Below are 14,723 nucleotides of genomic sequence, written 5' to 3'. Positions count from 1 at the left end.
GGGTCTCCTGGGTACCACTGGAAAAGTTCACCAAAGGTCTTTAAGGGAGATGGGAGCCACCTGGAGTCACAGGGTACCTGACCAACCTCAAGAGAGGAGACTGGTGAAAGGGGTTTGGCCAGTTGGCCTCCAACTCTTGACCGACTTTCCTGACACCCTTGCTGATCAGCCTAAGTAGCGATAAAACAAATGTTTCTGTCGTCACTTACTCCAGATTCCCATCTTAGAAAAAGGAATAAAATGGCCCACTTATTTTATTGCTCACAGATTTCCTGGGAAACGGGCTATTAGGTTCTGTAATGTAAAGATAATAGAAACATCCCCCTTGGCAAAAAGCACATACTAAGCAAGTGCAAAATCACTGCCCTGTCAAAGACCTTGTCTGCTGATGACTCTCTTGGGAGGAGAGCCAGGGAATGGGGCCAAGAAGCAGGCTCAGCCATAACCCAGCTAACCAGCAGGGAGGAAGGGCTAGACTGGAGAGGGAAGCTGAGCTGATCCAAGGGAGGTTGGTGTCCAAACCTGAGAATGCCCAGTCATCCTAGGAACTCTGATCATTCACAGAAGCCAGGACTCTGACTGGCCCTGGACAGTTAGAAGGAACTTCCTTATTCATCTAATCCAAATTGTACCCAGAAAGAAGCTAATATTCTCAGGAGTGTTATAGAGACTGTTGGTCCAGGCTTCTACTACTATGGCTCACAAGCCCCTGTCAATGAGCTCCCCTTTAACAATCAGACAGTAGAAACAAAGCAAAAGGCATTTACTAAGATGATATACTATAGCTATAAGACATTGCACTCATAAGACTGGGGTGTATACTACCACAAGTATACACATAGCCCATAGGAAGATGTATAAATTTGAGTATTATGGAAGCAGGATTCAATTTATTAAATATATGTGGCCTAGGCAACTGCCATTGCTGGCACTGCATCATCCCTTCTCTGCTAAAGAAGTCTTTGTGATTTGTGATTTTCCCCACTGCATTCAGTGTCTCTGAGGACCAGCTTGCTAAACTGGGTTTCTAGGGTCCACAACACATATCTCAATTGCCAGGGTAATAAGTTAGCCTTGAATCCACAGTCAGCTGTCTTCCCTACTGGTAGAAGTCATGCTCCTTGAAATGGCCCCCTCCTTTGAATGCTGACTCTGTGGCAGTGTCTGACTAGACAATTTATGTCTCTCCTCCCTGCTAGATATATCTCCACTCTGCCCCAATTCTCCAACTGCTGATCCTCAAATATCTTCTAAGAGCCAGTAGAGTGTTGTCAATCTTTTCTTGGTTAATGGCATTTCTCCTTCCAATTCAATCAAAGAAAACATTTTTTATAAGGAATACAGGACATAGACACATCTTTGCAGTTAGTGTAACATCTAAACATCTGCATCTTTCTGTGATTACAACGTGCATTCACAGATAGGTCAGAGACCAAACTGCCTACATATGGAATCAAAAATATTGCTTTCATATTTTTGAGATCACCTCTAGCCTTTGTCTAGTTAGGAGTTCTTTTCCTAGCCATGACTGTGAAAAGTGCTGATCTTGTCTTCTTCTGATTTTTCTAATGCTCTGAACTTTTATATCCAGGTCTTATATTTGTTTTGAATTAATTGTTGTGTAAAATATGTTAGTCTAAAGCTGATTTCTGCCAGACTGCCTTTCAATTTTTCCAGAAACTCCAGCCAAGTAGGGAGTTCTTTCTCCAAGTAATTTATGTTCTCAGGTTTATTGAACACTGAGTTAAGCTCAGTTGTTTCTGGTTCTTCTTTGTCTAGTCTGTTCCACTAAGATTCTTTTGTAATTTTTTTTTTTTGCTAATAACTAATCAGTCAGGCAACTGGCATTTATGAAGCACCTACTATGCACCAAGCATTGTGCTCATCACTAGGGATACAAAGAAAGGAAAAAGATAGTCCCTACTTGAAAGGAGTTCAAGTCTAAGTTGGGGAGACCATACAAACAGTTTTGTATAAGCAATATATATACAGGATAAGGTGAAGATAATCTCAGAGGGGAGACAAGAAGTTTAAGGAGGATGGGGAAAGTCCTCTTGTAAAAAGTGTGACTTTTAGGTGACACTTGAAGAATCCAAACAAGTGCAAGAGGTGACTATCAGGAAGAGGAGAGTTCCAGATACGAAGATCAGTCAATAAATAGGAGATGAGAGTGGCAGGTGTGCATGTGTGCATGTGTGCATGTGTGTGTGTGTATGTGTGTATGTGTGTGTGTGTCACTGGCTCACACAGAGTGGGGTAGAAGTAAGGTATAAGAAGACTGAAAAAGTAGAAAGGGGCCAAGTTACAAAGAGTTTTTAAAACCAAAGAGAGGACCTTTGTATATGATCCTTGGGGCGATAGGGAGCCCCTGAATTGGTTCATTTGGGGAGGGGAATGGTATGGCCAGACCTGTGCCTTAGGAAGATCAATTGGACAGCTGATAGAGGAAAGACTTGAGCAGCAGTGAGGTTATGGGGGCCTGCACCAGGGTGATGGCAATGTGAAAGGGGAGAAGGGGCAGTATAAAGAATATTTCAGTGGTAGGTAGAATCGACAGGACTTGGCAACTGATTACTATGGGGGTTAGAGAAAGTGAGGAGCTGAGGGTGGCACCCAGGTTCTGAGACTGGGAGGTTGGTGGTGTCCTCAGTAGTAATAAGGAACTTAGGAAAGGGAAGGGTGTGTGTGTGGCGAGGGAAGGGGGGAAGATAATAGTATGATGATTATTACTTTATTTTAGAAGGTTCCCCTTTTATTCCTACTTTTAGCTCTGTCTCTTCTAATGTTCTCAAAGGTCACATTCACTTTTTTTGGCCTCCCATAACACACTCCTGACTCATAATGAGCTTGCAGTCCATAAAGAACCCTAGATATTTCTCAGCAAAAATTCTATCTAGCTATGCCTCATCCAAGGTGCATTGATGAAGTCCATGTCTTGAATTCAAATCTAAGACTTTACATCCCTATTAAATCTCTTCTCTTTAGTCCTAGTAGGGTCCCCATCCCTGTTAACCTGTGAAGATATTTTTGTATACTTACTCTGGTGTCCAATCAGTCCGGCAACAGGCATTTTGTTAAGTGCCTACTGTGTGCCAGATGCTGGGGATATGAAGACAAAAATGAAGCAATCTCTGCTCTCAAGAAGCTTATAGTCTATCAAGGATGTATATATATGTGTGTGTGTGTGTATGTATGTATGTATGTATGTATAGTATGCATATATGCATGTACATGTATATACAAAATAAATGAGATAAAATTGGGGAGGAGGATATTAGCAAACAGGTAAATGAATAAAGATTTTATCTAAAATAAGAGGTTTTTAACATGGATCTGTGAACTTGCTTCTTTGTTTTTAATATTTTGATAACTGTTTTTTAATACAATTGGTTTTCTTTGTTATTTTGTATACTTTAGTTTATACACTTAAACATGTTATTCTGAGAATGGCTTCACCAGGCTGCCAAAAAGTTCATGATAGAAAAACTGCTGATGTAAAAAGTAAGGCTTCAATGGAGTTTTGAAGGAAATGGATTCTAAGAGGTAGAGGTGAGGAGGGAGGGCATTCCAGGTACAAGGGAGAGCCAAGGTAAAGCTATGAAAACAGGAAATGGAATGTCATGTGTGAGGAACAGCAAGAAGGTCAATCAGGTGAAACCATAAGTACAGGATGAGGAATGATATGTAAGTTGGAAAGATTAGTGGGAGCTAGGTTATGAAAGACTTCAAATGGAACCTTAATCCAATTCTAGGGACATTGAAGAGCCAATGGAGTTAAGTGGCACCATAATGCACAGAGCGCTGGGCCTGGAGTCCAGAAGACTCATCTCCCTTGGTTCAAATCCAATCTCAGACACTAATTAACTGTGTGACCCTGGGCAAGTCACCTAACCCAATCTGCCTCGGTTTCCTCATCTGCTAAATGAGCTGAAGAAGGAAATGGCAAACCACTCCAGTATCTCTGCCAAAGTTCATCTCAGGTTCAGAAGGAAACTCAGTCATCTAGACTAGAGGTCACACTATACAACCCCGACCTAAGTAAGTCATTTACAACAACTTCAGCGAATGGTCAATCCCTGCTTCAAGGCCTCTAGGGAGGAGGACTTCACTACTTAGGGAGCAGGTATCAGTATATTTTACCATTGAAAGGTGCAGACAGATGGGAGGGGTGGGGGGAGTGTTGGAGAAATTTTCTTTAGTTTTGTGGATTTATATTTTTACTTATATATTTTATTTATATATTTACCATATATAAAACATGTATGTATGTTTGTTCAGGGATACTGATGTCACCTCAATGGAATAAAGGACTAACAAATAAATAAAAAAGAGTTGGACACGACCAAAAAATGACTGTAAAGCAGCAGGAATTTAATGACTGAAAGTGTCATGGTCAGGCTTGAACTTTAGGACAATCATTTTAGCGGTTCTGTGCAGGATGGATCAGAGAGGGGAGAGATTTGAGGAAAAGAGTTCAATTAGGAAGTTATTATAATAATCCAGGTGAAAAGTCGTGAGATCTGAACTAAGACAGCAGCCATGTGAATACAGAGAAGGGGACAGATACAAAAGAGGCCATGGACGTAGAGATGCCAACATTGAGCAACTGATTAGATAAGTGTGGAGTCAGAGACAATGCCAATAGTGTGAATTTGGGATAGTGGGGCCCTTGATAGAGAGAGAAAAACTCAGAAGAAGGCTGGGTTTGAAGGGCAAGTTATCAGGTTTAATTTGGGACATGTGAAGTTTGAGATGCCTGTGGGTCTGAAGTATCTAATAGACAGTTGAAGATGTGAGAGACTAGGGCTGGATATTGTATTTAATCTACTTTATCTGCTTCACTTATCTTCTTCTCTCACCCCCAACTTTCTCCTGACCCAGGCTGTCCCAGGTGATCCAAGATAGCTGGGCACTGGGAAGAGCCACCACCACCAGGGTACAGCCTCCCCACTTCGTGTTCAACATCTTCATTCATTTTGCTGAGACAGAGGACTACCTGGTCCTACCACTCCACCCTTTGGATTTATGGACCTTTCATCTGCCCTGGAGCTTATATGTAATTTTCCCTAATTAGAATGTGAGCTTTTGGAGAACAGGGATTTATCTAGCCTTTTCTGGTTTTATGCCCAATGCTTAACATAGTGCTTGGCACATAGTAAACACTTAATGCATGCTTTTTCATTCGTTCATTCATCTCCATAAAAATATAACTGAATCCATGTGCACTTACCTAGTTCCTGAATGAGAGAGTATATAGAGGTCTAGGACAGAGACTTCGGGAACATCCACAGTTAGGGGCCATGATAGATATATAGCAAAGGAGACTGAGGAGTGGTTAGACAGGTAGAAGGAAAGCCCATAGTGGGGTTATGAAATTCCAGAAAGGAGAGAATATTTAAAAGCAGACAGTGTTCAACATTGCTAAATACAATAGAGAGGTCAAGCAATACTTGGAAAAGATAATCAGATTTGACCATGAAGAGATCACCAGTAACTTTGGAGAGAGCGTGTTAGCCAAGCCATCTCTGATGAGAATGACATCTATGCCTTTCTCCAAGTCTATAAAAAATATGAAAAGGCACACAGATCACTGGGGAACTCCACTGGAGACCTGCAGCCAAGATAATATGAAATCATTAATACCTAAGTCTTTGAATCCGGTCATTCATCCAATTCCAAAGCCAGCTAATAACCCTTGTCCAACTCACATCTCTCCATCTTTTCCACAAGAACATATGAAAGATTTTAGTGAATGTCTTGCTAAAATCTAGGTAAACTACACCTAAAGAATTTTCTTGTCCTATCATTTTAAGTAATCCTGTCCGAAAAAGGAAAGAAGGTTAGTCTGGCTTGGCCTGTTCTTGACTGAGCCATGCTGTCATTTTCATTGGCTGTCCCCCCATGCCTGGGTTGCTTTTCCCCCTCATTTCTACCTCATGACTTCCCTGACTTCTTTTAGGTCCAAATTAAAATTCTACCTTTGATAGGAAGCCTTTCCCATCCTCTCATAATGTCAGTGCCATCCTTCTGAGATCCTCTAATCTGTCCTATATGCTTCTTGTTGGTACCATTTTTTCAGATGCTGTCTCTCCTGTTAGCCTGTAAGTTTCTTAGAGCAGAGATTGTCTTTTGCCTTTTTTTGTGTCCTTAATGCTTAGCGCAGTGCCGGGCACGTAGTAGGTGCTTAATAAATGCTTGTTGATTGACTGACCAAATGCTAGCACTTTGTAATCCTGTTTCTAGGTGCCCACTATTTCTTTAATATTCTGTTCAAGTATATCACCAAAAATCAAAGGAAAGTTCACTGGCTTATAATGGTTTATAGACTATTCTACTGGACCAATAACTGACTTTTTCCATTCCTAGAAGACCTCCCTCAGTCTTCCTGATCTTTCAAGTATCCCTGATATGATTTGTTCTTTTGGTATCCAAGGATTTTGCTCATTTGAGCCAAGTGGCTTGACCTTATCAAGTACAATTACATGTTCCCTTATCTTGTATCAATTCTCTTGTAGCCATTATTTGTTCTGTCAGTTTCAAAATAAAGGTCATTCTCCTTGGCAGAGAAAATAGAAACAAGATAAAATTTGAGCAGTTCTGCCATTACATGTCCTCTCTCAAGTGCACCACCATTCTTGCAGTCACCCAAGTCCACAACCTTGGCTTCTTCCATTCTTCATACTCCCTCACCTCTTGTACCCAATCAGTACCCAAGTCTTATTGATTCTGCTTCTACATCATCTCTTGAATCCATCCATGTGTTTCTCTACATACTTGGTCAGTTCCACAATTTATGCTCCCATTACCTTTTTCCTCAATTGTTGCAATATTGCCTATTAATCTCCCTGACTCAAGTCTCTCTCCTTTCAATCTATTCTCTATATAGTTACCAAAATAATATTCTTTTTTTCACTCATGAAAAATATATTTCCATATTAGTCATGTTGTGAAAGAAAACACAGACCCTCCAAAAAAGAGGAAAAGATAAAGGAAAAAAATGGTTTGTGTCTGTATTCAGACTCCATCAGTTCTTTCCCTGGAAGTGCATAGCATTTTTCATCATGAGTCCTTCTGAATTGCCTTGGATCTTTGCATTGCTGAGAATAGTTAAGCCATTCACAATTCATCTCCTTACAACATTGCTGATATTATATACACTATTCTCTTAGTTCTGCTCACTTCATTCTGTCTCAGCTGATGTAAGTCTTTCCAGATTTTTCTAAAAAGTATTCTGATCATTATTTCTTGTAGCACAATAGTATCCCATCACAATCATATACCACAACCTGTTCAGTCATTCCCCAATTGATGGGTATCATCTCAATTCCCATTTCTTTACCATCACAAAAAGAGCTGTCATAAATATTTTTTCTAAATATAGGTCCTTTTCCTTTAAAAAAAATTTCTTTGGGATACAGACCTAGCGGTGATATTGCTGGGTCAAAGGTTATGCACAGTTCAAAATAATATTCTTAAAGTTTGAATCTGACCATAACACTCCTCAAGAAGCCTTAATGGCTCCCAAGGACTTTTAAGTTAAAATGGAAACCTCTCTTTGGTCCCTAAATCCCTTTACAAATTTATCTTTCCAGACTTATTATACATTTTCTTTTTCACACACACTCTACAGTTCCAGTCTACTGGCTCATATTCCTTCTTCTTTACAGCTGGATTTGCAAAGGTTGTCCTCCTATACCTAGAACACTCTCCAATCTCACCTCCACCTCTTCAAAGGCCAGTTAATGTTACACTCTTATGTGACACCTTTACCAATCACCCGCATTCAATAGTGGCCCCCTCCAGCTATCTTGCAGGCCCTCTATCAAGAGATAGGGCAAATCAACAGGCATTTATTCAGCACCTGCTGTGCGCCAGACCCTCTGGCAAACCAAGAATACAAAGTCAGGCGAAAAATATCTGTTCCCCAAGAGCCCACAGTCTAATGGAGAAGACAGCATGCAAACCAACAAGACACATTACACAGGATAAACTGGATGTAATTTCAGAGAGAAACCATGAATATTAAGAATGACTAAGGAAGGCTTTTTACACAAGGTGAGATTTTAGTCAAATCTTGAAAAAGGCCAGGGAAACTTTGAGGAAGATGAGGAGGGAGAATTCTAGGCATGGGAGACAGTCAGTGAAAGTGCCCAGAGTGGTGGGATGAGTGTTCAAGAAACCAAAAAGAGACTAGCGTCACTGGAGTAGAAGGGATGGAGTAGAATAAAGCATAAGAAGAGAGGAAAGGTAAGAAGGAGCCATATCATAAGGGACTTTCAAACCCAAATAGAGAATTCTTCACTTGATCCTGGAGGTAATAGAGAGCCACTGGCGTTTATTGACATGTTCACTTTGGCAGCTGAGTAGATGTACTGGAGTGGGGAGAGACTGGAGGCAGGCAGACCAACCTTTAGGGGATTACAATAATCCAGGTGTGAGGAGATGAGGACCTGTATCACTGATGTCAGTGTTAGAGGAGAAAAGGGGGATCTATGAGAGGAATTATGAAGGCAGTATGCTGCAGTATATAAAGCTGAGGTTGGAGACAGAAAGACCTGGGCTCAAGTCTTACCTTTGTTACATATTGTATGTGTCATACTGGGTAATTCACAATTTGTCATTTCCCCTGGCAACTCTCTAAATTTCAGAATAGGTGCCTTTTAGGGTAGGCTTTTCTGTATTTATTTAATTTGGGGAAGGGGGGCTAAGTGACTTGCCCAGAATCACACAGTGTCTGAGCATCTGAGGCCGGACTCAGGTCTTCCTGACTTCAGGGCCAGTGCTCTATCCCCTCTATTTGTCTTTGTACACCCATCATCTCTGTATGCACAGTTCTTGGCATTTAATTCATGTTTGTTGATATGACTGAATATCATGTCTTGTTCAGGCAGTGGACAAGACCATCAGTGCTGGCAGCAGCCCCTGTGGCATGATTATAATGGCACCGGTCCTAACACTACCCAATTGCAATTGACAAGTTATGCATATGTCTGCCTAGTCACTGAATGTTCTCATATCTGATGTCTGCAGTTGAATGTTCAAGGTTTGTATTGTTTAATATAGTACCTTGTATTACTGTATTGCATTATTCAATACAATATCCCCTGAACATGTGGCAGTAGCTTCAGAAGCTTACTCAGAAAATCCTGTTCAATATGAATTCAATCTGAACTTCACTGTCTCAGACTCATCGTTCTCATGAGCTGACCACTGACTCTGGGGTATATGTCAAGTTAGTCCCAGCACATGAGAATACAGGACCGTAGAAGTGGTAGGGACCTTGGAGATCTTCTCATCCACCTCCCTTCCTTTCCTTATTTTACAGATGAGGAAACTGAGACTCAAGGAGTTTAAATGATCTATCCAAGGTCACACAGATAGTAACTGAGGTAGGATGAATAACCTTCTGATTCCAGAGTTCATGTACTTCCTACCATAATCTACTGACAAAAGAAAGAGAAATCAAGACACATCACAATAGCTGTCCCACTTCAACCCCTTGCCCAGCTGACTTTCAAGAAGTCAGCCCACCAGTGGATAACACAAAACACAGAATGAGAGGGAGGAAAGTGCCCAGGTCACTCAAAACAACTGTTGTTCCATTCCCCATGGAGGCCTTACCTGGGGTCTGCCCCTCTCTCATTAATGATGATGATAGCTGACATTGGATTCACTCAATCATTAAACATTTACTAAGTGCCTACTATGTACCAGGCACTGAATAAACCCTGGGGATACAAAAATTGGTGCTATTTAATAATAATGGCTAACATTTATATTACAGTGTGTTGAGATTTGCAAATTACTTTTATAATTATCTCATTTTATCTTCACAACAATCCTAAAAGGTAGGTGCTTTTTTTAATATATATTTTACCAATGAGGACTCTGAGGCCTTGCTCAGGGTCACACACCTAGTATCTGAGGACAGATTTAAATGTCCAGCACACTATCCATAACACCACCAAATAGCTTCACATCTGCACATTGGGATGTCACACTGTCTTCCAAAAACCATGCTGGATAGGTACTACAGGTAATATTAATCTGAAAGATTAACCCACATTTGAAACAGCTGTAGCTTATTCCAGGTTTTCTTTCCTTTTGTATTTGCCTAAATTATTTCCATTTTAGAGGCACCAAAAAGATAGGAAGTGTGTGTCTTCCGTAGCCTCAGAGGATTAACATAAATGGAGTTGACAAATTAAAGAGCTGCCAAGAAGCTGGTGTGGTGTGTAATGCTGTGCTGTATAGGGGCATTTAAAACAAAAGCAGTCATCTACTTTATGGGAAACTCTCCAGGAGAGGTCCAGAAGGGGATGCCAGGAAAGCTTGCTTCGCACTCCAGCTGGCAATGACTTTGCAACTACTGAGCCTGATCATGGGGGCCCCTGGACCATGGAGTTACATCCACCTGTGCAAACTGTTAGCCAAGTACCAAAAGCTCTCTGTACTATTCCCTTTCCTTTCTTAATGGCTTTGACATTGAGAAAAGCTGCTCTATCCCCAGTTCTTCTCCCCACTCTCAAGCCCCAGACTCCCTACCATAACTGCTCTCTTGGCAAAAATAAAGCAGTGAATTCAGCCCTTGCTAAGGACAGCTCTTGAGGGTGGGGAATAGAGAGATTTTACACCTTAATCAGAGAAGCTGCTCTCGGTCTCTCCAGCAGGTTCACGTGATAATGGGGCATCTTTATTTTAGAATCCATTCAGTAAGGTTAAGCCATAAATCGAGTGTGCGGTTCTTTGGGTCACATAAAGTTCTGAAGGAGCTGAGAATCTAAGCAGGATGAGGGTTGGACCATTTTGATAAAGTCATGAAATAATTTATAGTCATCATTCCATAGGGTGTCCCGAAATTCTTAGCGCAAGTTTAAGCTTAACTCTGTATTTTCAACCCGGGAGTACATAAACTTGGGCCAGGGAAGAGAATAGAAGTCTGGGAACCATGGGAATCTTGGGGAACCCAAGCCAGCTTGTTCTTATATGGGCAGGAGCTGACAGCTATTGGTATCCAGACAAGAGTCCCAAACTGTGGTTTGTAAAGTCTCTGAGGAAGCCTTGGGATGTGGACCTAGGCGTGCCATCTTGTGGTGGATAAAGAGATTGCCCAGTAGCATACTTCCTACTCTCTAGAGCAGAAGCTTTCAAGGACAGTAACATTCCTGGACCTTATGAGAACAAGTCTCAAAGCATGTTCCTGGTTTTGTCCTCAATCTACATATGCCAGGAGGCAGCTAAGTGGCACAGTGGATAGATGTTGGGCTCAGAAGTCAGGAAGAGGCCTGAGTTCAAATTCAGCCTCAGAGACTTATGAAGCTATATGACCCTGGGCAAGTCACTTAATCTCTAACTGCCTCAGTTTCCTCAACTGTAAAAGGGATTATAAAAGCACTTGCCATGGAGGGAGGGAGAGAATTCAAAACTTAATTTTTTTAATGCAGGTTAAAAATAAAATTTTTTTAATAACAGTTAAGATCACCTATCCCCCAGGGCTGTTGTAAAGATCAAATGAGATATCTGTAAAATACTTCATATAGCACCTGTTACATAATAGGTGCTATATAAATGCTAGCTATTATAATTATTATTATTGAATGTTTAGCTTTTATTATATATTTATATAATTTAATGAATTCATTGTTCATTCATTAACTAAGAACCTGAGCTGAATGTTCCTTCCCTACTTCAGATGAGGTAGCACAATGACTTATAAAACAGCCCCACCTGCTTCTTTCACCTCTGGGTTACAGCAGGAGCCTCTATGAAAATATTCATGAATCCTTGAAATGACTTGAAAAATTTCCCCAAACAGGGAGGTCTCTCAGCCCTTGGAGGAGAGGTCAAGTGTAGGATTTGATATATTCTCCAGGGATTGTTAACTTTTTTGGTGCCATGGTCCCCTTTGTCAATCTGGTGAAGCCCCAACTTCTCAGAATAATGTTTATTGCCTTCGTATTTGAAAGAAATGCTAAGTTTCAGTTAAAGGTGAGTGAAAATAAAGATGTAAGTTCTTCCAAGTCAAGTTTACGGAGACCCTGAAATCTAAGGATCTGAATTCTAGGTTAAAAACCTGTGCTCTAGAGTCTAACTCTTGTAAACTCAAAGAAATGTATAAATGTACTTCTATCCTTTCTTCCTGTTTGGAGTCCCCAGTAGAGAAGACTTAATATGACTTTATCAAAAGGGGAAACTAAGGCAGAGAGACAATAAGGAGCTCACTAGAAGTCATAGCTTCCAATAACTAGTGTGGAAGATTCAAAAGATAGGTGAGGGTATCTATAAAAGGGAATTTGAGTGGGGGGAGAGAGAAGTCTCCAGAAAACATACTCTTAACAACAAAAAAATACCCACATCATAAATAATTTCAGACGTGTCAGGTTTATTTACCAGGTGACTTTTCTGGTTTTAAGCCATCCTTGGGTGCTAGATTACATTTCGTATCTCCTCGGGGCTCCAGATTGCCTTTGGACTGGATAGAAGAACCTGAGGCTCCTGGATGCTTCCCTTCTGAAAATAAGAGTTTTGAGAGCCGCTCAAGGTCGTCCAGGCTCATCTGCTGCAAACACTTCTTGTGCTCCTCTTTTAGATGGCTAAACACTTTTTCTACATCCTGTGGGCTAAAGTGTTTGGCCAGAACCTGCTTAACCTGAGGCCACAAGGATAGGGACTGAGATGGAGACTGAGGCTGAGAAGACCTCTCAGGGGATGCCTTCTCCAAGGGACGGAGGATCACATTGAGTGTAGAATTGGGTCCAATACAATAGTCGGAGAGGCGCTTGTTGTCAGCCAGAACCTGGCCTCTGAAGAGTAGCCGCTGCTGTTTCTCGGGAACATGAAGCTGTTTCGACACTAGTCGCTTTAACATAAATACTTTCTCGTTCTCTGAGACTTGGAGTAAGCACCTCCGACCTAAAAGAAGCTTGACAGTTAGCCACATTGTGTTTTGGGGACACAACCACCACTTGCTTAGATGGAGTCAGTTGACATTATACTCTGGAGCAAGGTAAGCTGATAGCTCCAGGCCCTGACAGTCAAAAATGAAAACACAAGCCCAGAGCAACTGAAAGACAAGGGGCCAGGTCCACGGGAGAGGAGCTGCAATTGGCTGACCTGCTTTGAGGTCACAATCCCCCAGAGGACATACAGAGGCCACTCAACAGGATGGTGGTGAGACTGGGAGGAGTAGACCATAAGTAGAACTTTCCATGCTCACAGAAACCACCATAGTTCAGATCTCTATCTCTACTCTCCTGGTTTATTTTAATAGCCTCTGGAAGGGTTTCACTGTATCCAGTCTGGCTTTCCTAATGATCTTTTTACACTAATATACATAACACTGCTGTGATTACATCATTCCTCTCTCCTCAAACCTTCAGTAGCTCCCCATTGCCTAGGGAATAAATAAGGATTCCATATCTTGGCATTCAAGATCTCTCTACAATGTGACTCCAACCATCTTTTTCAGCCTTATTCCCAACAATCCCCCCTTCATGTAAGTTTTGTTCTAATCAAATGCTCCATTTTCTGTCTTTTGCTCCTGAGGTCCCCCATGTCTTACACAGTCCCTTCCTCCCCATCTGACCAATTCCCACCTATAAAGTTCCTCTCTCCTGTCAAGACCCAGCTCTAGTATACTTTCTGCCTTACTACCATCCCCCTACCCTTTCGCTAAGTTGTAAGCTCCAGAACAATATCCATGCCATCTGTTTGTAGTCCTAAGACCTAGCATACAACTTTTTCAGATCACAAGACACCCCTCCTAGATACTAGCTTAATACTCTTCAACAGGACCAAGAGCTGGGAAATCCCAACTTACCTGGCACCTATTCTCTCCACCCTATTGGAAGTGCCAAAATCTCTCTCTCTCTCTCTCTGTCTCTCTCTCTGTCTCTGTCTCTCTCTCTCTCTCTGTCTCTCTCTCTCTTTCTCTCTCTCTCTCTCTGGTTGGCCATGTGGTTCCATCTTTCTAAGGGGTTAACTTGCATTTGCCCAATTATAATTATCTCTTCAACTGCCATCCTTCTGGTGAAAGCATGCCTCTTCCTTGAACTCTTTATATTTCACTGTGTCTTCATTATATGATCTTGACATAATGGAGTTCCTTCCTCATGGAAAGAGACAGAAAGTGTGCTTAACTGTATATGGAATTTTACCTATGACCTAGTGAATGAATAAGAACAATGAGACATCTCCTGCATGGCTATCTGTTCACAGCTTCTCCTTCACACGGGCAGCACCCAAATAATACATATAGCCCCTTGAAATCCCCGAAAGCACCATTGGTTTGTTTAGTTCTATATAGCTGCTTTTCCTCTAAGTGGTCAAAGAAGGATAGAAAACATATGCTTATTGACAGATCTTGATTTCCCTTTCCATCAGGCTGTGAAGATTAAAATTACCCAACCTATGATAAGAGACTAAGGCAGAGCTCTGAGCCAATGGCACTTTATTAAAGGGTCCATGGTCTCCTTTAATGAAGTAGACCTCAGATCTTCCTCATGGCCTGAGATGTCACCTTCTTCTCAGACCTTGTTTTTACAGGACTTGATACCCAACTATGCAAAAGAGGCATGGCAAAATACAGAATCTCATTTGCTCTTGGGGGCCAAAAATGACATATCAGTCAGGGAGGAGGGAGGTGGGGTGAAGCATGGGGCACCTCCACTGACTGAGTGGTCATAAGATGGTTACTTGTTCATGCTGGACAAGAGAGAATGGTC

The 14,723-nt window shown here is 41.4% G+C and overlaps 1 protein-coding gene across 1 annotated transcript; it reads right to left on the bottom strand.

Annotated features, from left to right (window-relative positions):
• Window positions 1–12,362: 12,362 nt before the first annotated feature.
• Window positions 12,363–13,051, bottom strand: UBL4B (ubiquitin like 4B). The gene has a single exon (XM_072638487.1). The coding sequence runs from the start codon at window positions 12,938–12,940 to the stop codon at window positions 12,383–12,385; it is 558 nt and encodes a 185-aa protein (XP_072494588.1). The 5' UTR covers window positions 12,941–13,051; the 3' UTR covers window positions 12,363–12,382.
• Between the last annotated feature and the right edge of the window lie 1,672 nt (window positions 13,052–14,723).

Source organism: Notamacropus eugenii, chromosome 2, assembly GCF_028372415.1.
Source record: "Notamacropus eugenii isolate mMacEug1 chromosome 2, mMacEug1.pri_v2, whole genome shotgun sequence".
In the NCBI taxonomy this organism is placed as follows: Eukaryota; Metazoa; Chordata; class Mammalia; order Diprotodontia; family Macropodidae; genus Notamacropus; species Notamacropus eugenii.
Note: the sequence above shows the minus strand (reverse complement) of the source record. Positions and strands in the feature narration are given on the sequence as shown.